This window comes from Dioscorea cayenensis, chromosome 8 (assembly GCF_009730915.1).
Source record: "Dioscorea cayenensis subsp. rotundata cultivar TDr96_F1 chromosome 8, TDr96_F1_v2_PseudoChromosome.rev07_lg8_w22 25.fasta, whole genome shotgun sequence".
Taxonomy (NCBI): domain Eukaryota; kingdom Viridiplantae; phylum Streptophyta; class Magnoliopsida; order Dioscoreales; family Dioscoreaceae; genus Dioscorea; species Dioscorea cayenensis.
The window spans coordinates 2,982,518-3,007,797 of NC_052478.1; the positions used below are offsets into that span (position 1 = coordinate 2,982,518).

At 34.8% G+C, this 25,280-nt stretch overlaps 3 protein-coding genes across 7 annotated transcripts; 2 read left to right on the forward strand and 1 right to left on the reverse strand.

The window, feature by feature from the left end:
• Positions 1-1,487: 1,487 nt before the first annotated feature.
• Positions 1,488-8,199, reverse strand: LOC120267008. Of its 5 annotated transcripts, none has more exons than XR_005538351.1 (6): positions 8,099-8,199; positions 6,286-6,540; positions 4,266-4,486; positions 2,537-2,909; positions 1,729-1,822; positions 1,488-1,528 (listed from the first exon to the last, which is right to left on the reverse strand). XR_005538351.1 is itself a non-coding variant. In XM_039274687.1 (6 exons), the coding sequence occupies exons 3-5, from the start codon at positions 6,524-6,526 to the stop codon at positions 2,553-2,555; spliced, it is 819 nt and encodes a 272-aa protein (XP_039130621.1). In that variant the 5' UTR covers positions 6,527-6,540; positions 7,707-7,786; positions 8,099-8,156; the 3' UTR covers positions 1,544-1,822; positions 2,537-2,552. The 5 variants fall into 5 exon arrangements, 4 of the variants coding, with proteins under 4 accessions (XP_039130621.1, XP_039130622.1, XP_039130620.1 ...); XM_039274687.1 differs by lacking the exon at positions 1,488-1,528 and adding an exon at positions 7,707-7,786 and having other exon boundaries at positions 1,544-1,822; positions 8,099-8,156; XM_039274688.1 differs by lacking the exon at positions 1,488-1,528 and adding an exon at positions 7,707-7,768 and having other exon boundaries at positions 1,544-1,822; positions 8,099-8,117.
• Positions 8,200-12,683: 4,484 nt separating this feature from the next.
• Positions 12,684-16,480, forward strand: LOC120267141. Its single transcript, XM_039274845.1, is given in 5 exon segments — positions 12,684-13,124; positions 13,700-13,852; positions 14,203-14,835; positions 14,837-14,899; positions 15,059-16,480. Coding segments are annotated over 5 exon segments (2,271 nt in total). The 5' UTR covers positions 12,684-12,800; the 3' UTR covers positions 16,157-16,480.
• A 2,107-nt stretch (positions 16,481-18,587) lies between these two features.
• On the forward strand, positions 18,588-24,990 carry LOC120266760 (methyl-CpG-binding domain-containing protein 11-like). The gene is made up of 3 exons (XM_039274423.1): positions 18,588-18,782; positions 23,751-23,901; positions 23,993-24,990. Exons 1-3 carry the CDS (start codon positions 18,675-18,677, stop codon positions 24,709-24,711), a joined length of 978 nt encoding a protein of 325 aa, XP_039130357.1. The 5' UTR covers positions 18,588-18,674; the 3' UTR covers positions 24,712-24,990.
• The last annotated feature ends 290 nt before the right edge of the window (positions 24,991-25,280 follow it).

A 25,280-nucleotide genomic window follows, 5' to 3' on the forward strand; every position in this document is an offset into this window, starting at 1 on the left:
ATCTTTTATTTTATTAACACTGTTTTCCTTTGTAAAGTATTTGTTTTTCTCTTTAAAAAAATATTCAAATTATAAAATAATTGCACAAATAAATTGAGATATTAACTCATGTTCATGTGATATATCTACTGTATAAAAATTTAATAATAATATTATTATTATACGATAAATTTTAAAAAATATTAAAAAAATTAAAACAAGAATCATGGGTCCCACAAACCATACCCACTGCCACTGCCTCAAAGCTGTTGTTAGCCTATGGATTTTAATAATCCACGAATTTCAATCTATAAATTGCTTATATTATATTTTATCAAAAATCTTTTCTTTTTTTACCATTTTGAGAAACCAAAGAAAATGATACATAAAAATTGAGGGTAAGAAAAGACTGATTATCAATTGAGTGTCCTACACATGAAAAATACAAAAGATCAGTCGGCGAATAAAATGGTTTTATTTCATTATCATCATTTTGTTTTGTTTGCTGAATGTGGTCACACCAAAAAATATAACCAATAAACATCATCAGGAATATTAAAAATATTATTATTCCCTGTGACTTTATTTTACCAAGCCAAGTGGATGATCCTAATTTCAAACATGTACCGTAATACCTAAAAAAACATTGCACAGTACCATTTGCATGATAAAAAGGTCATCAAGATGTGTACCCGATGTCGATTTATTAACTGGACGGCCTGGATTAGCTGATCATCTGCATCTACATTTGTACAAACAGAAATTGGTTTTGCAATTTGCCATGCAATAATGGTACAACGCAAGTATCAACTCTGATGACTTTAGGCATGATTAATGCGTATAGTTGCACAACAATTTGATCAACACCCAATTAATCCACCGAATCGAAGTCATTTAAAAAAAAAAAAAATCAAGAACAACAAAACAATATATTCTTGCGTAAACCGGCTTTCCCGGACCAAAACATAAAGAGTAAATGTATTTTTGGTACCTACACAACTTAAAAAACATGTTTATTTTGCTCCGTGAACTAAGAAGAGTAAAAGTAGTCCCTAAACTATGATAAATGTGAAATGATTTCAGATCTCTGAACCAAAACTCAGAATTTTAATTGTTTCGAAAATAAAAAGTTTCCGGGGTAGTTATCGCAACACCCAACCTACCAAACTATCAAATTCAGAGGCAAACAGCAATAAAACTCGAAAAGCTGACCAGGTCTTGCCCACTTTGCTTTTTTATTTTTTATTTTAATTTTCTTTTTGCTGATTCTAATAAAACCTGAAGATAAGATTGATGAGTATGATTCGGATATAAGTCACTACCTTGAGAAAAAATTAAAAATAATAATAATAATAATAAAGAGTCCATACCTCCAGCATAAGGATTCAGTTGTTCAGATGGCACACATGTTTAGCAAAAGGTGCCAAATTCCTGGGGCCAAGAGTGGAGTAGTATCTTGTGAATAAGAGAAAACCGCCATAAAGCAAGCAGGGAGACAAACTTTTTTCTTTGCTTCAATTAGCAAAGACCAACCATGTGGGAAGCATTCCTGAGAGAAGAGACAGGACACAGAAGAAAGAAGACCCAAGTTTCTTCACAAAAATCACATTTACAATCCCAACTCAGACTTCAACTCAATCTAGTAAACTATTTATAACCATTCAGTAGCCATGCTTTTTTTTAAAAAAACTTTCTCTCGTTCTGACAATGAGATTAAATGCTGACGAGATGAAATGGTATGTAATTTACCAAGCATGCTGCTTTAATGTGGGGAGTCCATCTATGAGCATCCGTTCGGCCAGCATAAGTTCAACAGATCCAGGTTCGGAGACTGAGTGGAAACCTGCAAAAAGAATCAAAGTTTCATTAACAATCAAGTGGCAGAAACACTAACATACTTGATGAATTGCAAGTTGGAAGCAAGTACAGCAAAAAGCACACACTTTGCAATGAATCACAAGATTATTCAGCAGAAAATTACTGAAGCTAATTATGGCAAAATTGACGGCCTTTACAGGACTAAAATTAAGAAGAGAAAGCACTTTCCACTTGAACTTTATGTATTGCACCAACATGTAACAGCAGGAGTTATCATCATCATCATATTCAAACAATACATGAATAAATAAATAAATAGAGTAGTAAGGACAATCTATTGAGAAGCAATAATAGCAATACTAGCTGAAAGTATTTACAGGAAGAAGTAATAAAGTTGAAACAATTCAAAATATATCCTGAGTTTTTAGCCAGTTGCTCAAATGTAAGAAGTGAAGGGAAGAAAACAAAAATATTGCCAACAATAACACTGTTTATTGCACGCCAAAGCCTGCAAGTGTAACAGGATTAATGCCAAGTTATAGCTCTGTAAATTGGAACAAAATAGAACAAAGTTTTAGAATGAGAAAGGCCCTATATTTATGCTTTTAATGTGAACTTGCATATGCATCACTAAAATAAATGGCTGGTCTTTTAAGTTGGAACAAAAGAGATGACCAATGTTTGTCTAATTACTAAATTGAAATAAAGGTTGGATAGGAAAAAGAAGAGATTCTTTTACACTATAAAATGTTCCTTCAAAAATAGCGCCCTCCGGAATTATAAGCTCGGCCACCAGGATATGGACCACGCGACTTGTATCCACGACCCCTAGAACCACCAGGATAATCAGGTCGCTCTCCGTAAGAGTCAAAATGACTGGCAGGATAGGCTCTATGCGCATCCCCTATCACACTGGAAGGACCACTTGCCGACCCTAAGCCATGCGCCTCATTAGACCCAGCATTGTGTGGGTAGTTGCTCATACACGCCTGTTGATATTGCTGATAACGGACTTGTGATTCCTTGCGTAGGAATTCCTCTCTCTGTGTTGCTTGGCGAGCACGCATTGTAAGTATTTTCTCCTGATACTGTGTGTTGATTTCACTTAGCCTCTGAAAAAATTAACAAATGTCGCAAGATGCACATCAGTCATATCATACAGCCCAAATTTGAGAAGACTAGCATACTCCAGATTAAACCAACAAAAACAAATAGAGCAACAGAATACCAAAGCATTCCCATAATAATCTTATGCTGACTACACAGAAAAAAAAAATGGTGCTCTCAAATGGCTAAGGGAGAACTATCAACACCAAATTGTTGCGACAAGGCTTCGTCAGTCTGGCCATACAAAGGACCACTGACGGTGTCAGACAAGAAAGGATGCAACCACATAATGCAAGTTGAAAAAAAAAACGCACCAATAATAATGCAGCTATCACATGCTTGATGGCGTCTGAAACAAAAGCCAAAGCAGACTGCAATGGCTGATCAAGGCCATAATGTGCAAGCAATGATTAAACAAAGCATGGGCTTTCAATCCATCATTTTGAATGTTTCTTCAGGAATCCTATGAATATATATCTACACGTGTTCAAATGACAAACACAAAAACTTTTGCGATGTACGGAATTGCACCGACCCTTGAAAACTAGGAACCAGGAATAGTAATATACAATAGGAGCCACTATGGAAAATATCAAGGATGCATCAATTAATGATCTTTGGGCAAACTTGCTCACCCACCAAGACTCAAGCAAGCAAGGAAAGTAGGGCTAGGATCCCAAAACTTCTTATTCCAACTATTCCCTAGTCCTTAACTCAATTAGAAATATGTGTGCATTCTTAAAACTATCCTACTTAAACAAGTCCTTCGGTAAAAAGAGACTCCCTGGCTGGTTAATCATCAACTAGAAAAGTTGTAAGCAACCAACTAATGAGCTAGCCAGCTAGGTTCAGAAAATAAAAGATAATAGTTTTAAACCTTCCAAACAGAGACGGGCATTGGTTACAGCTACATGGGATGATATAATTGTATACTTTGTGTGTGTGTGTGTGTGTGTGTGTGTGTGTGTTTGAGAGAGAGAGAGAGAGAGAGTTGACGTAAGGAAACTTATTTTAAGTTCAAACAAAGCAATCTAAAGCCAATGCAGACCCACTCTTTCGAGAAATTTCTGCCTACTCCAAGTCTCATTTACAAACAAAAAAGTACACACTAGAAAAATGTGTTCATATTCAATTTTCTGCATCTTAAAGGACCAGCTAAATCATTGATATAAGTGTATGTACACGTGAACATGGTGTCAATGTCGGCGTTGCTGTTGGTATCAGTATCAAGATTGGCATGGACACAGCTCTCAAATATAAGGATAAGAGTGCCACCGAAATTGGATCTTCCAAATTCTAACCTACTCCAGTCAACATAAATCCAGATAATGATAATGTTAAAAATCAGAAACTGTGCATACCTCTCTATGTCTTGCATTTTCTGTGTCCTCAGCATCCTGCTGTTCCTTAGACAGTTTCAAAAAGTCTTGAAGGAATTTCTGCTCAAGGCCATCAAATGTTAAAGGAAGATTGTTATCGTCATAGCCAATTTCCAAATCCTTGTTGGCTTGTTTATCTAACACAAGCTTTGATTCTGATCTGTGACCCTGATATAAAGATCGAGGTGGCTCACTTCCTTGACCTACATTAAATCAAATCAATATTTCTAACAATGGAATGCAAAATCAAATATGGAAGTTATATGAAGAAAAAAGAGGTGAAGGGAGAGGTAATAACACTACTATAATTACCTCAACAACAAAATAAATAAATAAACAAATCCTCTGAGTAAAATGATATTGACATTAGCCTAGGATTTTTACAGAGCCTTAAAAATATACTAGATGCTTGAACAATACCCAAAACTTCGAATTTTTATCAACTCCATGAAATCTAAACCATCTCTCAAGCAAGAGAAAAGTTCGCAAATTAAAAACAAAGTTAGACATAGGGGGTGTATGTTCTGGAATAACTTGAGACAAGAATGACTTATTCACAAAATTTAAATAAATAAATAAATATTACAAATATAAACTCTTTAATAGATACCAATCATAAGTTAGGCTAATATAAATTCATTAAAATATATTAATTTAATTAGTATTACTTATGTCAAATGTTGGGTAAACTTGGTTTAAAAGTTTTCTGCCAAAACTGCAAACTTTGAAAACCCAAACCAACTCATTTTAATCTATTCCAAGTTTCCAACCCTTGCCAAATGTCCCCTTAGACATGGAACTCCATGGTGCACATTTTATGCGCGTCGCGTATATGAAGAAGTATATGCAGTTTGAGTACAAAATGCTTATAATGAATCTAAAATATAAAATTTATAATAATCATATAGATAATATGAGGAAGAAGAAGCAAAAACAATAGGGCGCACAACTAATTCTTGTCCCAGGTAAGTTCCAATCTAACAGAATCACTGTGAAATCCAATCCAGGCAATCCAAAAAAATCCTCTCAATTACCCACAAGAAGAGAAAATTTTAAACCCACAGGAAATAAAAAATTAATTAACAGGTTTTATCCCATCTAACGGATCTATCATTATCAAAGCTTGATGGCATGAACAAAAGGAAGAAACAAGAGCTTAATGCAGCACAATTAAGTCATTCTTGAACCTCAGGCATTGTCTCAAGATTGGAATCGTAATCACACTTACATATGTGTTATATAATGTAAGTGACTGTAAAAGGGAAATAATGAATAACAAATTACTGTGACTATATTGGTGTCTAGCATTCAGGACTTCAAATCAAATTCACAACTTCCCCTAATTTCATAAACTGAATTGGGTATATAGCTCTAACATCAGGCAAACCAACATGTGAGCCTATGATAGACCTCATTTATGCCCCAGCTATCAGCCTGACATAGTCAGGCTACCAAGGGCTTCAAGCTCATCCATCTTGTACAACCAAACATTGATCATGTTATAAAATTCAATTATTCAACAGGAGGATTTGTCTGCAGTCAGAAGAACAGGGATCCTATTTTAACTGGATATCACAGTGAGAGCAAATATTGATGCTATTGGGTAACTGGAACTCCTGGGTTATTCAACATGTAGACAACCTACTACATTGGTCATCATGCACAAAGCAACCATAAGAAATAAGCATAATTCCTTAATGCCTAGCAGTTTTCAACTGCATTGTCCTTTCCAATCACAATAGGCCCAAGCATTGATTGCTCATATACATTTGACAATTTCTGCACGAATGTAATGGAAAATTCACATCCATCAAGTTCAATGAAGGATGGTAAACGTTCAATTCCCACAAAACATTGGATTATCATTTTGAACAGCTACATATTTCCTGAAAATATATAGCCAATAAAATTAATAGACTGGCCAAAAAGGAAGTAAAAGTCAAGAGAGAACAATATGAATTATGCATAGAAAGTAGAATCAAGTGACAAAATAAGAACTTGCCTTCATCCAACACGTGAGATGGCAGAGAGTTTGAAGGTTTTGAGGCTTCTCTATCCCATTGCCATTGTCCCTCTGCTTTAGGTATGTATTGACGTTCGTCTTCTGCTCTTAATGACCCTTCCCGTCCTGGAAACTGGTTCACTCCAGGGTTATGCTGCGATCTTTGTGCTGCCATGTGATGCATTTGAGCAGCCATCACTGGATTGACACCGGAATCAACATAATTTCCATGTTGTCTCATTTTGCTACAGTTCTCTGTTACCAACATTTTGTGGGAACAAGAAAATGCGGAGTTAAAGGAACAAAAGAAACTAAGTCAACTCATTGCATGTTACTGGATAATACAGAGAAAATAATAACAATAACAATAACTGACAATAAGAAGAAACAAAGAGAATAGTTACCAAGCTCCTATGATAGGACCATGGGGATAATGTACCAAAGAATTACTGGAGAATTGCAGAAGTAATCATCAGGGACAAGAATCTCTCTTCAGATCCTAAAACTGTAATACTACTAGATGCAAAAGTTTAAGCTTTATCTATTGAATTAACTCCATAAACAATATGCATGTTCATACATCACCATGTATGGAGAGAAGACCTCTCTCAGTTCTCACACAGATCCGTACCAACCAAACTTCAAACACACATTGGAATGTTGCAGTTGCTCAAGATTCTCCAAAGAAATTAAACCAATAAGGAGGTGATCAACAGGATTTGTATTCGTTTTTTGCACCATCTACTTGCTAAACAGACAGAGCCATGCAGGTGGCATGCATATATGCACCAAGGGTTTTTTAGAGGCAACACTGACAGAAACCGATCAAACTCAGTAATGTTTTCATCTACAAATAAGGATTATAATGGCTTCAACCTTGATTTAAAAATATATTTTGAATCCAAAAAGGCCCTAAGAATTCCATGCTTTGACCTATACACATTTGATTGCATTTTAGATTGTCTACTCAAAAGGCCTCACAGCACAATTGGGTACATAGCTAATGTTAATACACAAATCACCTACAAGACTAAGTCGATAAATAAAAAAAATGAAAAAAAGGTATCTTCAACTCTCCAAAATCACTGAGAAGAACATGCTAAATTTCAAGAACAACAACATCAACTACTCGCGTTTTCAGTCCAAGAACAGCATTCCATCCATGAAAAAAAAAATCAAGAACATGCAACAAGAAAGGATTCTTACCGGAAGACAGCATTCAACTCAGAAAAGTCAAAAACACACAACAAGAGAGGGTTCTAACCAGCATTTCAGCAAACACATTAAGGGCAGTGCATATATCAACAAAACAGTTCAAGGACGAAAGAAGCACAATTACTAGCACAGATCTTACCAAAGAAAAGCATTCAACTCATAGGAAAAAAAAAAATCAAGAAAACACAACAAGATAGAGTTCTAACCCGCATTTCATCAAACACCTCAAGCGCACTGCAATTTTCAACAACACAGCCAAGAACCACACCTACTGGCATACAGCTAACTGAGAAATCAAGAACACACAACAAGAGAGGGGCTCTAATCCGCATTTCATCAAACACTTTAAGCGCAATATCGCAAATTCGAATGAAAAATTTCAAGAATCCAAAAACTAAGCCTACTAGCACTGAGTTCAACGTAGAACAACATAGAACTAAATAAAAGCTCATTTCAAGACGAAATAAACGAGAATGGCGTCAAGAAAGCCCTAACCCTAGCACCATCGATGTAAACAGGGAAAATTGAAGAAGAACAACGGTGAAGCTTGGAAGGATAGCAATGGCGAGAAAGGAGAAGGATCGAGAGGAGTTCGCACCTGCTCCCTTTGAGCGCTTTCGCAGCTTCGGAGCTCCCGATGAAGCAGAGAACACTCAACACACACAGAGGATCGCGGGAGATGATATTTCGTCTCGACCATTTGCGGATTCGGGTACACAAAGATCCGAAACCCGGTAGTGAAAAATATGAATATGGTTATATTTTTTTTTAATTAATAAAAGTATTGGGGAACCTTTAGAATTGCATTTGTTTTTTCCTTAAAAATAAGCTTTTTTTAAAAAAATAATATACATATATAGCTTTTTTTTTAAATATATATATATATATATATTCTACGATGGAATATATATATATAATGGCCCAAAATTTGGCCTGCTAAATCAAAATGAAGGTCCAATGAGGCCCATTAATAACTTTTCTTTTTTTTAAAAAAAAAAAACAAAAGGTTTATTAGAAGCCACGGGTCCTAAATAAGTTTAGGCGAAGTACTAAAAACTATGTAAAAGTTAAACCTCTCACATCAGGTGTTTTTTGCATACATAAATATTCGAATTCGAAGCAATGGAGGTTAGTCCAAATGATATAGACTTTGATCACTTAAACAAATAGTATGCAAAAAGAATTCGCTGAAAAGAGGTTTACTTTTTTATATAACTCTCAATATCTCACCTTAAAAAAAGCCAATGGGTCAAAAACCCAAAATAAAAATTTAAATTCCAAATTATTTATTTAACCAACCCAAATTTTTATCACTTAGACAACTCTTGGTAAATGTTTTTTCCTTCTCCAAATTTTGCCCAAACTGTCAAAAAATAATAATAATAAATTTAGTTATTTTTAAATTTTAATTTAATTATATATATATATATTTTTTTTACTTAAAATTTTAACATGGATAGGACTAAAATGACTCAAGTCATTCATGTGAATAAGAAGATGAAATGAAGCTATCATTTCTCCCACTTAGGTAATACTTGTCAACTTCAAAGAATGGCAGCTCTGCTTTGGTTGTAGAATTTGAGTGCCCACAAAGACAGTAGCATGCATAAAGCTAAACAAGATATAGACCCACACAAAAGTAGTTTTGGGTCAATGTGGCGGAGTTAATGCCCATATCCATATATTTTAATTATAGTCTCTTTGTAATTCATTGTATTATTTTGCCCACATATATATATATATATATATATTATATTTCAATTCAAGCTTTGCGTGACCCCATTCATTTCATGTGTTTTAGAACTCATCCCTTCAAAACAACTCCAACATAACCTTTTCTTCTACATAATATCAATCATGCATGCATGACAACTCCAACATAACCTTTTCTTCTACATAATATCAATCATGCATGCATGCATGCATGCATGTATACATCATAAGTTTAAATAACATGGATAATAATAGTTTATTTCTTATAATTTATTTTACCCAACTTTATATAAGTAATTAAAAATGATGTGTACAAGTAATATAAGACAGGTATCATCTTTACAGTGGTGTCTATGTAATTTCTCATTTTTGGAGGGGTTTGTAGTTTTTTTAATAAACATAGACAAGTCATTTTGACATCTACCACTCCTATGGTTTTTGACTGAGGGAAAAAAAAGTTTTTGACTTTTGGTTATTTGTGAAAGTTGAATAAGGTCATATACATGCACTTAATTAATTCCTCACAAGCACATAGCATATATATATATATATATCCATTAATATAAAGAAATGTTTATGGTTCACATGAAACATTAATATAAAGAAATGTTTATGGTTCACATGAAATATTCCATTTAGTACACGGTTTAATTTCCTTTCCGACCATGATGAGTTAGATTCAACTTGAAATCTTAAATTTAAAAAAAAATAATAATAATTAATTGATGTGGTTAGACTCTTTCAATTACATTAAATCAATGACATTAAGTATGATATGTATTTATTTGTATTTAGATATTGGTTAATACGATACGATAGAACATTGTTACAATATGTAACTTTTTTTACCATTATTTTAAAATTTAAATATTGTGAAAAAGGGAATAAAAAATAAAAAGTGAAAATACGATTACAACTAGGGACAGTTTTAATGTTAAATACTTAGTTTTGTCCTTGTATAAATCTTTGCTTTCCTTCCACATTACAAAATGCAAGAAGTGTTCCTTTTCTTTCCCTTTGATTGGTATAAATATATTCTTCTTATTAAAAGAAGAAAAAAAATTATATTCAATTTTTCTTTTATATTTATAATTTTTTTCTCAAATTTTTAGTGAATTGTATAGTAGGTAAAACTTAAAATTCTTTCTCTTTTTTTATATAAAAAAAAACAACTAATACTATACAATATATATATACACATACAAACAAAACTATAATTTTTGTTGAGACTTCACTCTATCATGCACCCAAATAATTTTCCCTTTGCAATGAAGGTATATATATATATATATATATAGTATATAGTATATACAAAATGGAAATTAATAATTAGATCAAGATGAACCATCCATATCAAAATAAAAGTTGCCACTTAGCCAAATAAAATGGCAATATATAATGATGCAACCATACATACATTTTTGGTGAATTTTCTCAAAAAATCAATTAAAGTTTCTAATTCTTATTTCTCATATAAAACTATATATAATTATATCATAATGACATCAAATATACAGAGGAAGAGATAGCTTATTATAAACATGTTAAAAATTTAATATCATCCTTTGTAGCCATTATCATTAAAATATAAGCTATTTTGGTAAATAGACCAAGATAAAAGGAAAAAAAGTAGTTAATTAATAAACTACAAGTAAATACTTGTTAATTATTACCTAACTTTTTTTATTTAGTTTGTCTTATGTATAATTTAGTTGATTTTATTATAAATCCTGATTAAACTTCTAAATTTTTTTTCCTTTTTAAGCATTTGAGTGTTATTGATTAGAAAGTCATATTGACTTTATTAATTATGGTAGTTAATCAATTATTTTCTCTTTTGAGTAAATCTTAATCATGGTTGTTAATCACAACTAAACATCTTTATGGCTACCGGCAATTTAAAATTAATTACATACTTGTAAGTTTGTAGAAATCATTAAGCCTAAGTTTATAAATTGTGGGTTCCGACGTGAAATAATTAAATTTATCTTAAAAGTTTACATCATATTTGATCAAATAATAATTGGCTTAGTATTCCACTAATCATGCTATTTTTTTTTTAAGGATTTAATTTATAAATCATACACATAAAAATTAATTAAAGGATATAGTTTTCAAAAATTAATGAAAGAAAATGACAAGTGATTAAGTAAGTCAATAAAGAAGATATTAAACTCAAATGTAGTATTAACTTTGTTAATTAGTTTCTAGAAAAAAAGTTTAATGGTTGCTGTAACTTTCTACACAAGTGATTAGATTTGACACACTACATATATTGAAGGTAATTGAGCTCAATTATTTTGTGGATGGATTCCAATTCACATTTTTTCCACATGTTTGATTAATTATTTTTATTTAAAAATTAATAATAACTCTTTTTTTTAAGTCTATCATCTTCATAATTTATTTTATCTCAATAATTTTTTTGCATTTTCATCCAATAATTAAAAACCAACACTTTTTTATTGTAATATATATATATATGTTTTAACGTTATTCAATAATAATTACCCTCAATTGATAATTTGATAAAACTATTTTAAAGTAAATTATAATTTTTTACTTGATGATAACAATAAATATAAAAAAAAAAAATTGGGGAAAAAAAGTTCTCAGTCTCATGTAAAAACAAAGGTCACATGATCCAGCTTCTCATTATAATTAGAAAACATTTGTGGTTGTAGTCACAAAATAAGATATAAATTTAGTCAACTATTATTTAAATGTAAGACTTTTAATCCCACATTGATGTAGCCAAATTTGGTTAAAAGTAGCATTCAAATTAATTTCAGAAACTCAATTTAATTATAAATTACCATTTTAATAAAAGGATTATTAACTTAATAATCCCGGCTCACTTTCAAATTTTCTCCAAAGCATGTGTAATGAAAAGTTCCGAGTGAGAGTAGGGTTTGCAATCCAAAATCCTATGTTGTTAAATTAATTCTCGGTTTATATATATATATATATATATATATATATATATATATATTTAAAATAAAGTGGATAAACTACGAATTTATTAAAAAAAAAAAAAACAAAAAATATTACACTTTAATTAATTATCTTTATCGTATTTATTAAAAAAAATAATTTACAATTTTAATAATAAATTTAGGTCGTTTTTTAAAATAAGAGAAAATGATATAAAATATTTAAATTTATCCATTACAATCTCCATTTTTCTTAAATATTTAAATTTTAAATCCCTCATTCATTTTAAAATTTTCTTTAAAAAAACGAAGGTAGCAAATCCAAGATCCCAAAAATCAAATCGCATCGGACCGTTGGATCCAAATCGAACGATCTGAAGATCATTACTGAAATACCCCTAGCCTTACAGCTCACTCTGTGTTAGTGACGTGGAATTTTAAAATGGTTTTAGGGGTATTTAGGTCATTCTAATGCCGTCGTTCCCATTTGGCAACGGCTAAATCGAGGGGATAAAAATCGCAGTATCTGCTCTTCAGTTTCTCGCCGATATTTCGACTCCGATCGCGGATTATTATGAATGCCCCCCTACGTTTCTCTAAATTTTTATTTTAGTCCCCGGAGAGATCGAGAGCTAGGGTTTTCGGAGCTCGTGGATGGCGGCGAGGATGATGCGGTGGAGGCCGTGGCCTCCACCGGCGGCGGGGAGGAAGGTGGAGGTGAGGCTGATGGTGCGGCGTGTTGAAAGAGTTCCAGTGATGGAGGAGGAGGACAGGGTGACAGCGGAGGTGAGGTGGAAGGGAGGGAAAGGGGGGCTTGGAGCGCTGAGGAGGGGGACGAAGAGGAACTGGACGAGAGGGGAAGGGGTTGGGGATGATGGGGTTGTTGTTTTAGATGAGGAGTTTCGGAGCGTTTGTAGTCTTAGTGCGCATAAGGAGAATGTTTTTCAGCCGTGGGAGATTGGTTTCACTGTGTTCAGGGTGAGCTTTTTTTTTTTTACTTTTCCTCTTGTTGATCTTTGGCTCTTTTTGAGTTCCCCCTTGTTTGCGGCATGTTTTTGGTTGTAGATTTGTGGTTTTTTGAGTTAGATTTTAGAAGTTGGGTTTTGTGGGTATGGAACCGTTTATTGATCTATTTGTTCATTGTGTGTTATGTTTCTTGGCAAAAAGATGCATTCTTTTCTTTTGGGATAAGATTGATAATGTTTTGTTTGTGATTTTTTTTTCTATGTGAAATTTCTATTTGGAATGAATGCCTTTATATATATATGGGTAATAAAAATTTGGCTTTTGTTTGATGGATTAGCAATTTAAAAGCTGATTGCATCTTCGAGTGATTCTCCAAATTGTTATTTTGATCGATGAGATTCATTGAAGGAGATCAAACTCTTGCGTAGCTAGAAGTTTTGACTCTTAAGCAAATTATTGGGTGAAAATTTGAGAATTGGGTTTTTTTGTGCAATGGAGGAAGAAATGACTTTTGCTTGAATATTATAAGTATATATGTCAAATCTGCATGCTTCAGTGATGTCTTTCAGAGATAATTAGTCTGACAGGGATTGAACCAAGCACCCAATAAAAAGGTGTCTGTTCTTGGGACAGCTATGCTGAACTTGGCAGAGCTTGCATCCACTGCTGAGAAAGAGATTGAGATAACTGTTTCATTGGTGCTGCCGGGTGTTACCACTGAGTCTCATCCAACACTTCATGTAAGTTTGTTTGATCTGTCTGGTCTTGAATTTTGGTTGTTATCGATATGAATTTTCAATAGATTCTGCAATTTTGCCACCTTATGATTGATTTCCGACTATATGTCATTTGTGGCTTATAAAATAGTTAAACTGCTAAGGGTGGTCTTATTTCCTGCCAATAATTGAGAATTTGGGCCTTTTTTTTACCTCGTTGGATCAAGCTATTGTTGCCTTTCTTATTTGATAGTACTGTTTTTTTTTTTTTCTTTTTTTCTTTTTCTTTTTATATCACTCATGTCTTACTGGAAGTATAACTTTTCCCTTTCCTGAAGTCCGTCTCTTGACAAAGTTAATTGCTCATGCCACAGTTGTCTCTCAGCCTATTGGAGCTGAGAACTTTTCATGAATCATCAGAGACTGTGCAAAGATGTATGATTCCCATGGCATCATCACCCCCACCTGGGGATACTCTACCTCCTGAGAAAGATGAGTTATCAACTCTCAAAGCTGGATTTAGAAAGGTGAAAATACTATCTGATTTTGTGTCATCACGGAAGTCTAAAAAGATATGTCATGATGATGAGGGTACTGAGGGTAAGGGCTCAGCTAGAAGTGAGGATGGGGAATACACTTACCCATTCGACACTAATTCCCTTGATGATGATCTCGGTGATGAGGAAGGAGAAGTTGGCAAAGATGATTATTCAAGTTTTAGAAAATCATTCAGTTATGGTACATTGGCATCTGCAAACTATGTTGGGGGTTCATTTTACTCGGACGTCAGGATGAAAGGCGAATATGAGGACTGGGTGTACTACAGTCATTGGAAATCAGATGTGGGTTCTTCACACAAGGAGGAGGCAACGGTATCTACTTCTGAACAAGTTTCATTGTCAACTTCAAAAAGGAGTATCCTTCCTTGGAAGAAGAGAAAGTTAAATTTTCGTTCTCCAAAGGCCAAAGGGAAGCCTTTGTTAAAGAAAGGCTATGGAGAAGAGGGCTGGGGATGATATAGATTTTGATCGTCGACAGCTGAGTTCTTCTGATGAATCTCTCTCTGCAGAAGTATGCTCTCTCTCTCTCTCTCATGCTTTGATTTTACCTTGTGCAATCTCCTTCTACCTAGATGGTAGGATGGGCGTTATTTGTTTTGAAACTTCTCATAGTTCTTTGCAATATGACATCTAGTTCGGGGGTAGAATAATATTAGGATCATTTTTTCAGGGCCACAAAGTCAACTATGATGGAGCTGCACACTGCTCTTTTGATTTTGGGGACGACAACTTTGTCGTGGGCAGCTGGGAACAGAAGGAGTTTGTGAGCCGTGATGGTCATTTGAAACTCTCCACTCAAGTCTTCTTTGCATCCATAGATCAAAGGAGTGAGCGAGCTGCTGGTGAGAGTGCATGCACAGCTCTGGTTGCTGTTATTGCTGACTGGTTCCAGTCCAATGGGGCAATGATGCCCATCAAGTCCCAATTTGACAGCCTAATTCGGGAAGGCTCCCTCGAGTGGAGGAACTTGTGTGAGAATCAGACTTATCAGGAACGTTTCCCTGATAAACACTTTGACCTTGAAACAGTTCTCCAGGCAAAGATCCGGCCTTTGGCTGTCAATTCTGGGAAGTCATTCATTGGGTTCTTTCATCCTGAAAGCATTGAGAATATCACCGGCTTTGATTTCTTGCATGGGGCTATGTCATTCGATAGCATTTGGGATGAGATCATCCAAGCCAGTAGTGATTGTTCTGCTGATGGAAGCCCTCATCTTTATATTGTGAGCTGGAATGATCACTTTTTTGTCCTCAAGGTTGAGAGAGATGCGTATTACATTATTGACACACTTGGGGAGAGGCTTTACGAGGGTTGTGATGAAGCATACATTTTGAAGTTTGATGATAGCACATCAATCTGTAAAATTCCAAATGAGGAGAAGCCTTCTCGCTCTGAAACTTCAGGTGCGGGATTTAAGCAAGCTCAGGAGAATAATGTCAAGGAGGACTCCAATGATTATGTTAGAAATGGTGAAGAGATAGTCTGCAGAGGAAAGGAGTCCTGCAAGAATTACATCAAAAGCTTCTTGGCTGCAATCCCAATAAGGGAGCTGGAGGCTGACATCAAGAAGGGGTTGATTGCTTCGACGCCACTGCACCACCGTCTCCAGATTGAATTCCACTATACAGAGCCGTCAAAGGAGATTCCAGCAACAGCAGCGGCAAAATCTCTTGCAGATGGTTCTGTTACTATGTTTTCATCCCCAGTAGAACCAGTTGCTGAATATTCACTAACACCTGCATTGAACTTGGAGGTAGAGGTTGTATAATTAATGAGTGCACCAAGTCAGTCTGATGTTTAAAGTGTCTTCCTTTTTGGTCTGCTTGAGTTTGATTTTGAATGCCTGTTGAGTTGCTGTGTTGATCTAAGATGGACGGGTTTAAGTGATCAAAGAAGATCCTGTCCAACGGGTGGTCAGCCTATTTTTCGTCGTTTAATTTGAACTGACTATAGTATTTTCTTATATACATGTTCGATCTTGCTGATATTGTAAAGAAATGGTGTGTATCTGTTGTTTGATATCTTCTCCAATCTCTTGGACTCCGAGGTTGTCTGTTTTTCCAACATAATGAAAACTACTACTTATTGCTTATTCGTTAATCATTCATTTTAATTCTAATTAGTAATTATCAGTTATTTACTTATTTAGAATAGGTGATATTCACAAATTTCTATTGCGGTCTACAAGCATTAGCTGTAATTATTATGTTGTTGCATTAGTTTCTGTTTGATAATTAGCAAATTGTTATTTTTTTTTTTAGGGAAAGAGCTCATAGAGCAAATTGTTATTAAAAAGCATTAGATTCCTTTACAATTTGATTGTAACAACTGGTGTTAAGAAATGAAGTGTTGATTGAGAAAAGGAAGCAAAATGTGAAGGTCTTATGATTGGGACTAGTAGTACTAGCCTGTCTTTGCTAATGTACAGCCTCATCCAAATCTCTGCTGGCCGCAACGAATCATTGTTTGACTGTTTCTAATGAGGTATTATCGGAATTGTTTAGCAGAGGTGTTTGGACTGAACTTTCATTATGGGGTTTATCTGCATTATTTTACTTACTCTTGTGTGCTGTATTTTGGATGCAGATCCTCCGAGCATAATCCTGATCCGGATTCTTTTGTTGACTGCTGAGAAATTTCCAATGAACAACATCATACACATGCTCTGCCTGGTCTAAAATTTAGTTGATGCTGAGTAAATAATCTGTGGCTATTTTCTGTTGTTTTGTGGTTTCAGAGTTAACAATGTTAAATGTAATTCTCGTGCAGATCGTAAAAGGTTATTTTTTCTTATAAACTGAAGTCAAATCTCAATATATTTATGACTATAACATGTCATTAGCCGAGGATGGAGTACGGAGGCAATCAAACAGCTCGCTTTGTTCATTGTTTAGGTGAATAATCTATGATCTTTTGTTTTAGTAATTTTATAGTTACTGTGTAGCATTTGATTACTTACATGCTTCTACAACCTTGCAATTCTCATTCAGATTATAAAATTTTCCATTATCTGCTGAAACTGAAGCTCAATATGTTGATATCTTTCAGATGTCATCAGCATCAATGCCGGCTTCAATACAGGGAAAAAAACATAATACACATGATCCGCCGAATGCCTTGTCAATATTTATTCAACATTTAGTGAATAATCCAAGTGTTGTTTTAACAGAGCTCACAGAGAATTCAAATACTGACATGCTGCTCTTGCAGATCAGAACAATTTTTTAAACATCAACTGATGCTGAAATTCGACATGTTTATCTCCTTCATCGGAGTTTTCTGCTGCGAGGTAGCAAAACAGCAGGAACAAACAAAGATTTGAGGTACTGTTGCCATTTTTTTTTAGGACAAATGGAATACATTGCATTTAAAAACTTTTTTCTAAAGGTCCTACCTCCAAAACTTCAGTGAATGTATCTTAGCTGTGCAGCATGGTGTGCATCATTCACCATTGCTGCACTCTGTTCTTGATTACTTGTTTCTGATTCATTGTGCCTGGTGGACATCCATAAATTCCTCATGCCTTACCACCTATTATGCTTGTTCTTTTTCTTCATGGCCGGAAAAGAGATTTCACATTTTGTGTTTTAATTTTTGTTTTTTATTTTTTATTTTTGAAAGTAGTAGTTTTTTTGTACTAGATGGCACGTATGGGTACAGATGTGAAGCGCATTCGTAAGCTCAACAACATTTTGCTCTCGTCTTACATAAAATGATTTATTTATTTATTTACACCCTCTTTTGGCGGTGAATTGATATTTATCTATTGTTGGTATTTTTAAATATATAATGTATATATAACTGGATGAATTTAATAAAACACGCGCAACTCACGTGATGCACGAGGCACGTGTGGCACGTGACGACGTAGGCGTAGGTCCATTTGGTGGTCATTTTACGTCGTTGATCGGATCAAACGGTTCAGAAGAGACGAATCGGATATTTCCATCTGCGTCCACTCAGCACTCGCCACGTGTCACATAGATTCGAATAAAGCGCCAGATTCCATCCCTATCCATTGGAAATCTCTGGTAACCAGCGACGTTCTCGTAAATCCACCGTTCATCTAATCTCGAGATAGAGTTACGTTCTGATCTCGAGGTAGTTATGCGGCGGATGTTCGATGAGTCTTGTCGGGTTTCGGAGCCTTAAAAACCCAATCCGTTAACCTTTTTTTATTTTTTCTTTCTCTGTTTTTCTCAACTCGAGTTCGTACCGAAAAGTTTTCATTTCGTGCTCATCTGAAGAGCGGGAAGAGTGAAACTCGAAAGGAAGCTCGGAGAGCGATGGCGAGTGCCGGCGAGGTTGGGAGTTATTCACTGGCGGAGAAGGACAGGGAGGTCAGTGAGGTCGTTACTGTTGAGCTCCCTGCACCTGTTGGCTGGAAGAAGACGGTTTGATTCCTGCTTTTACTGTTTGATTTTCCCGTTTTTGGAGTTTTGTTCTTGTTTGAGCTAATTGGTGGGCATTTGGATGCAATTAAGGTCTTCGATTTGAGTTCTTGGTTGTGTTTGTTTGTTGGAGGTTCTAGGTTGGTTTCTAGGGTTTCTGGAGCTTTTGGTTATAATCATGGAATTAATTAGGGCAAGGATGTGTGCCTTTGCTTGGATTAGGGTTTTGGATGAGAATATTGCATCATTTGACATTCAGTTGTGGTGTAGGCTTTGTTTCTCTGCAATTAGATAGGGCAAAGTAAGAAGAACTATAATAATGAATTTGGAACGTTATTGTTTCTAAGGGATTAAAAATTATATTTTTATAAGTTTGTAATTTTGTTTTTGCTTTCATGTCTTCTTTCAAATTAATGCATGATACATCAATTAATTCCATGTTTTGCTTAAAATTTTAATATATACATTTTAAATTAGATGTCGTTAATAAGTTGAAGGAAAGGTAGTATTGCTCGGTTCAGATCTGAGCAAAGCGTTGCTCTTAGTCATCCTGGTACAAAAGAGAAGGGTAAAAGAATAGGCACTCTGTTCCTCTGTCAAACTGAACCTGAAATATAAGAACTGTATGTGAAAGAGAAGAGAAGAGCTCATTGATCCACCTGAGTAGAAAGTAAGAAGAGGAGATGCTTAAAAAGGATGAAGAATAGGTAACAAGTGCTAGAGATGGCCAACCAAATGCTCTCTGGTGGTTCCCTTCCCTGCCCTATATACGTAGCCAAAATCAAAAGCAACCTCTTAATGTTTAATTGAGGTTACACAGCTGATATGTTTGACAGATCAGCTAATTGTGTTATTTTCTTATGATAATCATCAAAATTGCTTCTTCTTGGCACTATTTGATAGGAGACCATCCAACAAAGAGCAACATTTTAGCTTTAGTGAGATTTTGAACTCTCCATAACCTTGGATGAGTAGACACCATGCTGGGACTCATAAGGCCTAACCATGAATCAACTAATAGCACAACACACGTCTTTCAATGGTATCTTCTGAACAGACATGTTTGTTTGTGGCATGAAAATGTTGGGTTATAGGTATACACTTGTCTATAGCAAGCCAATATGAGAATTGGATGTATTTGCGGCAATAAAAAAATAAAGAACAGAACTTAAATGCAATACTCGTGTCACATTAGATTTACTTTAATGAAAGATTGATGCAACATAGCCATTTGGGACTGTTTTCCATACATCATAAACTAACAGTGCAGCAGCATGAACGGATGAGAATATTAAAGTTAGTGTCCTCAAAATGAAGAAAGAAAGATGTGATTGTCATGAATGGAATTGATAGTAAAGGATGTGAATATAAAAGATGTAAAGAGAAGTTTTGGTGGTTTACTGTGGTGGGATGTTTGAATAAGTGCAATACTTGTGAATAACCCTACATATTTTTCACTACAATGGTTTGATATCCCTCCTCAAGAAGTGAATGCGTGGATGGCAGGGACGGTCTAATAGGATGGAAGAGAGGGCCTCAAAGTTTCTAAGGAAGCATAGGGCATCATGCATATATTTGGTATATTTGAAGATGCAGCATGGACCACTTCCTGACAATTTAGCTGTAGCTCTTATATCAATTTGCTACCTTATGTTAATTTGTTAGTGATATTAAGGTTTCCTGAGAAGTGTCTGTTTGCTCTTGAAATAATGGTTGTTGTCATGGCGCATTAAATTATAGTTCATGTACCCTGCCTCTGATTCTCCTATCCATCTCTTCTAAATCTATCTATAATTTACTTTTCTTCTGCATTTCTATGTTTTTTGTCCTATATTTCCTTTCCTTTCTCTCATGTGAGAAGTGGTGTGCAGCATGGATACAAATTCTTCATGTGTCCTCTGCCATTGTCCTTTCAAAACTAATTCCACTTTCTTTAGGCCCAATGACAACTTGTTCCAGAAGACACATTTAACTAATTAATTAGCTTGTAGTTGTTTTCCATTCAACAATCTTTCAACACTAGAGTAATTCGATGGTGGTTTGGTTTTTCCATTACTTGTCATTTATTTTGATTAATTTTATTTTATAAAATCAGAGAAAGTATTAGTGATTATGGGGTTTTTTCCTACTTTGGTGAATGGTCAGAAATGCATTAAGAAGGCAATCATTTGTTGTAACAGCAAGATCATCATTAGTTAATGTATTACTTCAAGTTTGTGCTTCCCTACTTTCTATTGCTGGCAAGGCAATTTTCCCTGCATGGTAGGCAAAAGATGCTGGTGATATAAACAGTATCAATCATGAAACGGCATGTCCGCCTGTGCCCTTATATGAAGTGAGGATGTGGCCAGCATCTTTAATCAAACCCCAGTTTCAGAAAAAAGCAAATATATTTATATTAATGTGAATATTATCTCCAACACTTCGAGTGTGTGAATAGTCAAATCACACTCCTAGAGATTTTTATCACAATTTTCATTTGCTGGATGTTTGAAACTTATAGCAGCTTTCCCATTAGCATCAAATGTACTCAGATTGCTTTTATTCAAAAAAGGTGTTACAAGCTGAGACCAGTAGGATTTGGTATTATTCAGAAGCTCACCTTTTTGTTCTTGGACTGTCATTATTATAAAAGGTTACTGGATTTTTGTCGTTAGCTATTAATTGCATAGCTTATGTTTCTTTTGTTGTAACTATTGATTATACCTCTCCCTTTATTTGAGATCCTGCCATTAGCATCCTCCACTCCAAATATAAAAATCAAAACCCCCTCCCATCCCACTATCACAGCTAAACATGAGTTGGATGTATTTAACTAGTTTTTAAAAAGGGCAATTTTGGGAAGAAGCCAAATTAGGGATCCTAATTTCTGATTTTGGGAAATTACTTAAAAGATTGATGAGACTTCATACCTTTTCCTCTGTATCGCCAGTCTCACACTTGAAAAATCACCTTTGAGATGTTCCAACTGTTAAATGATCAGCTTGCTACTTATACCCCATTATCCTTGTGGAAAAAATACCTTCATTCTCATTTAATTCTTTTAAACTCTTGTCATTTGTTAATATTTAAAATTTTTTTTTCTTGAAACTTCTATCCATTACGACTTGTTATTCACTTATTCTAGCATTTATTGAACATTGACAACTTAATATTCGTGCAAGAGGGTGTATCAAAGGAAATACCTTTTCAGTGGATGTCTTAACGCAAAAGTCCGATGCTCCTGCACTTGTTTACCATGGCTGAAAAACACCATATATTTTGATTTTCTTATGTTCCTTTGACATGCAATATATGTTTGCCGAGGAGAACTCGTTAAAGCATAGTAGTGTTTTTACTAGTGACTTTAGAATGCAGTATGCTTCAATTTATCTAATGATTCTTATCATCTAAAGCTTTAATGGTTTCGGGTGTATTATATATGAAAAATATGGAACTTCCTGGACCAGATATCCATATTAATTCTACGTATTAGATGAAAAAATTCTTGAATGCGGTATGCGAGATTTGATGATTTTTCAAAGCACAATTTTACTGCTTAATTGAGGGATTTTCCTGTTTGAAAATGTGATTTTGGAAGATTATACAGTTGGTGGTTCTGCTTTTATCTTTTGTCTGACCATATATATATGAGTGCTCTCCTGCTTTGCTATTTTCGATGTCTTGGGTTTTTGGTAATACAAATTTCTAGTAACCTGTGTTTCAAGGATTTATTGTTCTACTAGTAACATATCTTGAAAGGATCGAGTTCTCTTTCAAGTATTTTTGGTTTTGCTAAAGAAATTCTGCAAATTGTTATTAACCAACAGCTGTACCATTAAGTAGTTGTCACATGGCGTCTATGATGATTGTTGCTCACTGGTCATTACTCTTCTTTATGCAATTAATTAACTGTAGTATTTGTTTTTTCGTTGCCCCTTTACTTTTTTGCCTATCCTGAATCCTGAGATGCTTCTTGAATAAGGCTTTGATGTTTGAAAATGCTCCCAAGTAATTTATTTGCCTGTTATGCTGGAAATTTTCTATTATATTGTTTTTTGTTTGTTTACTTTGAGAAAACTTTTACCAGTAATCATTGTTGCCATACAATGTTGTCTTATGCTAAATGGCAACATAAATATGTTTCTAATGTACTGGTTCATCTGTGGGCGTCTTTATGCATACTCATCTTTCTCTTATCTCCCTAATATAAATCATAAACTTCAGTCTTTGTATTCTGTTTTAGTAATGAAGTGGCACTTCTTTAAAGTTCAACTCTGTCATTTTTGTTCTGGTTTCACGTTCCAACATGAAAATTTTATGTAATACTAATTTGATGGTTGAAATATAAATTTGATATTGATTTATTTTCTGAATTAAGAAGGGCAGGGTACTTTCCCTGAACAGTGAGAGACTGATTAAATTGATGATGAGTGGGTGAAAAAACGAAAATATAAAAAAAAAAATGTTAGATCCACATAAAGCAAAGAAACTTTTTCTGCATGATTTATTTTTGACTATTTTTAATTCATCAGCATGCCAGTTAAAGGCAGTAGTTCAGAAAAAAATTATAGCTATAGTTAACTTGAATCGCCTGTGGAGCTGCACAAATAGACTAGTCATTGCATCTTTTGGAAAGTAATACTTCTCTTGTTAACATACAATTGGCATCATTACCAAGGCTGTTGCCTGAGAGACTACAAGCTCTTATCATATCCAGGTGCCATCCTGGAAAGGTCAAAAGAGTTGCCAACCATGTGCTGCGCCTGTAGCTCTGATTGTAAAGTAACATGATAAAAATGCCCTTTTTCCTTGTAAGTTGCTTTTTTCCTTTTAATGTACTAATAATTCTTGTCCTGGAGTAACTGCAATTTGAAGCATTCATTATTTATTTCTTGTGAATTCATAATTCATAACCTGTTTTGTGATTTTGCAAAAATTAAAAATATTCTGTCTTTGCGTGATCATATTATACTTGTCTGCAATTTACAGTTTACTCCAAAGAAGGGTGGAACTCCGACAAGGAATGAAGTGGTTTTTATAGCGCCAACGGGTGAGGAAATCAAGAACAAGAAACTGCTGGCTCAGTACCTGCGTTCCCATCCTGGAAACCCCCCTGCATCTGAATTTGACTGGGGAACTGGTTACTTTCATTTTCTTCCGAAACTACTATTTCTAACTTGAGTTGACATGTATGAATCTTATTTTGCATCCTTAATTTGTTCTGCTGACAGGCGACACCCCTCGACGCTCTGCCAGGATTAGTGAAAAAGCCAAAGCAACGTGGAGTGCGGAAGGTGATTCTCCAAAGAAAAGGGAAAGGAAATCTAGCTCCAAGAAAGGGAACAAAGACAAAAATGATGCTGGAAAGGGAGTTCCTATGGAGGCTCCTACATTAGAGGATGCTTCCAAAATTGCAGAAGACAAGGAGCCTGCTGATGTGGAGATGAAGGATGCTGGTAAATCTGTTGAAGCAGCCAAAGAAGTAGGTGAGGCCATGGATGCTGCAAATGATGTTGGAAATTCAGGCATTACTGCTGCTGCTGAGCAGCATTCAGCAGAAAAACCCAATAATTATGCTGAAAAGGGGGTTCCTGAAGAAAATGCCACTAAGCATAGCAATGAGCCAGAGGGTGCTGAAAAGAAAACAGAGGAAAATGACAAGCTGAACAATGAGCCAGACGGAGGCAATAAAGTTAAGTCGGTTATACCAGAACCGAAGACAGGGGAAGGGAACAACAATGCAGAGAAAGAAAAAAAAGCAGAAACCAAATTGCAACCTGATCCCAAACAGGACGTTTCGGAGGGAAATCATCTAAATGATGGCAAACTTGGTGAGCTCCCACAGAATGGCAGCACCAGCAGCAACAAGCAAGAAATTCCCAAGGAAGCACACTCTACAAACTATGACGACGAGCACCGTCAACCCCAGGCTTCCGCAATTAGCTGTTGAAACTTGCAAATTGTTGGTCCAATTTGAGTTTGTATCATCATGTTGTAACTTTCAAGTCTAAACTTGGTTTATGCTGATAAGTACGGGTTTAGTAATATTCACATTGTATCTTAAGACTGATCGTTTAGTAGCCGCTGCATCTGCGGCCACTGTTGTCATGTATTTAACACTAACATGTTAGCGCATGATGCTTGCAATTTTCTGTACTATGTTGTATCAATCATCAGAAATTACTGCTTATCCCTAAACTTTGATGTAAATGTTACTATGGTCATCCTCTATGATTTGCTGCAATTCTCAGATTGAATTTATATTATAATATTGGCATGGTTAAGCGAATGTCTTTGATCATGTCTGTGAAATCAGTGATTACCAAGATTCTATGTTGAATCTGAATGTCACATAGCTACAATCCCATTATCATGTCCAGAAGTTCTCTCTTGCATATGGAAAATGCTTCCTCAAACCTAATGCAAGATGAAGGACAAAAGTATGACAATATCAAATCAACAAATGAGAGTTTAAAGAATAACAAATCATCAAAAATAAAATAAAGAACAGAAGAAAAA

Excerpts from the sequence above, each read along its gene's own strand:
- LOC120267008 (XM_039274686.1), bottom strand. The coding sequence starts at position 6,526 with ATGAGACAACATGGAAATTATGTTGATTCCGGTGTCAATCCAGTGATG. Across the intron at positions 4,487-6,285 it reads ATCTCACGTGTTGGATGAAG|GTCAAGGAAGTGAGCCACCT; the intron begins GCAAGTTCTTAT and ends GATTTAATGTAG. Across the intron at positions 2,910-4,265 it reads AAAATGCAAGACATAGAGAG|AGGCTAAGTGAAATCAACAC; the intron begins GTATGCACAGTT and ends TAATTTTTTCAG.
- LOC120266760 (XM_039274423.1), top strand. The coding sequence starts at position 18,675 with ATGGCGAGTGCCGGCGAGGTTGGGAGTTATTCACTGGCGGAGAAGGAC. Across the intron at positions 18,783-23,750 it reads CTGTTGGCTGGAAGAAGACG|TTTACTCCAAAGAAGGGTGG; the intron begins GTTTGATTCCTG and ends TGCAATTTACAG. Across the intron at positions 23,902-23,992 it reads TGAATTTGACTGGGGAACTG|GCGACACCCCTCGACGCTCT; the intron begins GTTACTTTCATT and ends TTCTGCTGACAG.